Source organism: Siphateles boraxobius, unplaced genomic scaffold (assembly GCF_051911475.1).
Source record: "Siphateles boraxobius isolate OS27281-9 unplaced genomic scaffold, OSU_SipBor_1 106, whole genome shotgun sequence".
Lineage (NCBI taxonomy): Eukaryota > Metazoa > Chordata > Actinopteri > Cypriniformes > Leuciscidae > Siphateles > Siphateles boraxobius.
Window position 1 is genome coordinate 738676 of NW_027508707.1, and position 3164 is coordinate 741839.

Below are 3164 nucleotides of genomic sequence, written 5' to 3' on the forward strand. Positions count from 1 at the left end.
AAATCTATTAATATTATTAAAGTGTGAGTATTAAACTGCACAAGTCAATGAAAGCATGCAGCTCTAACAAACCATTGGTCAGAGTGGTCGCGCTGACCACTGCGCATCAGCAAACAAGTTATCCAACTGACACCTTAAAGCTCGTTCCGCTGTAAATAGTTAATGCTATAAATTTCAACCAAGTGTATAGAGTCCCTATTAAACATTCCATACATATTAAAATGACTGTGATGCATGTGGAAACTCCGTTCATGCGTACCTGATCACTTCATGTTTTTTCTCTGATTGGAAAGCTATCCAATCGTGAGACAAATGCCCTCTGATTGAGAGCACACTTTTACATATTCCAGATGAAAATGAACAAAATGCATATATGCACTATATATGCTTGTTGAAGTCACAAATGTAAATTTTACTCCTCCCAAATTGGTTAAAAAAAAAAACATGCGAGTGTTAACGGCTCCCGGTTTATAGATATGACAGCGCTGCTGCAACACGCATCTCTTCAGCAAGCCGACGTGCAAACTGCGCAAATGAAACTGAAAGTTTAGCTTACATTGTGAAGCTCAACACTCAGTTGTCTTCATTAAAAGTAGTGAGATGCAGTTATGTTGCCAAGTGGAAGTGTAACACTTTTAACAAAACTGAAAGAAGTCAGTAAAAACACGAATGACCAGGTCCAATCTGTTCTTCAAAGTCTAATTGAGGCCTGAAAACAAAGATGACAAATCTAAAACGAATTTCATGAGAAACATTTTAATTTCTGTACTATTTCTGTGTTAGTCATTATGAATATTTAAAATATGTTTATTTATACAGGGGGGTGGGGGGGGGGGGGGGGGGGGGGGGTTATGGCACAGTGATGAACTCGGAAACTTAAAAATGGCACTTTATGACAAATAGGTTGCCGACCCCTGGAACAGAGGATGCAGAGGAACATAAAAATGCCAGTGCCAGTTGGTATAAATGAGGATACTGATGCTTCTTTTGAGCCCAGACAGGGGAGGATCTCCTCTTTCTAGCTGGCTCCATTACCAGGAAAAAGGAAGAGTCGCAAAAAGAAAACAAATCCAAAAGGGCGATCCAAAACAAAAAGCAGTCCAGATCCAAAAATCCAAATAATCTCATCTTATTAATATAACAAGACTATAAGATAGCTACTATAATTAATAATAATAATATACATATTCTAACCTGATATAATGTAATAATATATAGCCCTAACACATACTGTATATGACTCAATAACGACAATAACAATGAGAGATATTTGACTCTCTGACACTACTACAACTGCTTCTACTACTCCTAACAACACCCACAAGGTGGCGCGAGTTTCGAATCCCCTTTATCCGTAGCGACACTCAGACAGAACCGATGACGTATCCACACAAACCGAGGACTCGTTTGTCATTGGTCACGTGATTTTCACGTTAACAACACAAGCCTCGAATCGCGGCTTCATCTGGCACGCCCATTTTTTCTCGACACAAGCTCCGACGCCTCGGTTCAAATGTCACATCACTAGTGGTCACCAAATACTGCAAGATGAAAATATTCCTTCCTCAAAACAAGGAGCCGGACAAAGTATCTAAAGCATTGTGTGAGCCTCATATCAGCTGTTAGATGCACAGCAGAAGGAGGAAGCAGCCGAAGACTGGAGACTCTGTGGATCCGGTGCAGGATCTTTGGAGAAGGCCGTGGCAGAAGCAGCTTTCACAGGAACTTCTGGCATTCCTCTTCATGTCTTATTCTGTGACCTGAAACAAGCAAACACAAAAGGTTGCAGTCATAGATTACAATTAGAACAAAACATTTTTAAAATCTTTAAAATGAAAAGTGAATATAGTCTTCAAAATCATTTGTAGCTGATCTTAGGCTCATTACCTTAAACCATTCATGTCGAAGGATTTTCCTCAAATAAATGCGTTGTCTTGGGCTTTCCTTCAGGAGGGATCGGATCAGGAGGCAGCATTCTGTGCAGAACGACAGAAGTGAGTCAGATTATTACCTTCAACTTTACACCTGCTGTCTTTGTGTTAAGCTGTAAGATTCAACTATTCTATAAAGTACGGTCAGAAAATCAGAAAAAAAAATGCTTGTATTATGCAATATCTATCTTTTGGTAATACTTTTTGTAATTTCTTTGTTTTGTATGATTTAAATTACAGTTGGTCTTCTTTGTTGTGATGAATGGCATCTTACCGTTGGACAAGCCAGGCTCAGACCAGATGTCTTCATCCATCATTTGCCTGTCTCTTGCTTCTGGAAAGCGTCCACACACCAGCAGGAATAAGAGCACTCCCAGAGACCACACAGTCGCTGGTTTCCCGTGGTACTTGCCCTCTGTGCAGGACTCAGGCGGGCGGTAGTCTAGAGTGCCTGCAGGAAAAAGAGTTGTCTGATGGGTAAGTACTAGAGATGCTCCGATCAGCATTCTTGGGGCCGATCACCGATTACCGATCACCAAAATCATGATCTGCCGATTGCCGATCACTGCAGATCACAGAATGGCAGGAGAATGGGAATCTTTTATCTATAATCTAGCAGAGTTTGCACCATTTGTAGAAATGTGTTTATTTAATTGTATTTAGAAAATGAGATGTCTTAAGGCTACTGTAGGCCAGCTTTCCCAAATAAGGCAGAGTAACATTAAATTATTCCAAACAAAGAGGTGTCAGGCAGACCAACACACATCAGATCAGCCTAATGGGAGGGGATCAAGTTATACTTAGGCATACTTGGAAATTGTAGCCTCTTAATACACCCACTACATTTAGTAATTGGCAACAAAATGTACAACTTGTTACACCAAAACTGGCTACTGATAAAAGGACAAAACTATGGCAAGTTTTTTTTTCAAGTTGTTATTATTATGAACGTCTGATGTAGTTGAGCAGAATGCTCTTTTATGAAGTTACTTCATTAAAGGACATATTTAATGAGATTATGCCTGAAAAGGTTTTGGATTTTTTATCATATGTTCATTTAAAAATATATATTGTATAAAATGACTTCGTTTATATTTGTTTTGTTTTATTGTATGATATTTGTATTTTTATAATTGAATTTTTGCCATGAAAATATCTTTGAATGCTGACATGGCATTAAATAAAATAATCTGAATCTGATGTAGTTGAGGAACCAACTACGTCAGATCAAAA

General features: G+C 38.7%; 1 protein-coding gene across 1 annotated transcript; it reads right to left on the reverse strand.

Moving 5' to 3' along the window:
- Positions 1-1533: 1533 nt before the first annotated feature.
- Positions 1534-2437, reverse strand: LOC143755303 (serine/threonine-protein kinase pim-2-like). Its single transcript, XM_077247101.1, has 3 exons — positions 2206-2437; positions 1888-1976; positions 1534-1760 (listed from the first exon to the last, which is right to left on the reverse strand). Exons 1-3 carry the CDS (start codon positions 2435-2437, stop codon positions 1749-1751), a joined length of 333 nt encoding a protein of 110 aa, XP_077103216.1. The 3' UTR covers positions 1534-1748.
- Between the last annotated feature and the right edge of the window lie 727 nt (positions 2438-3164).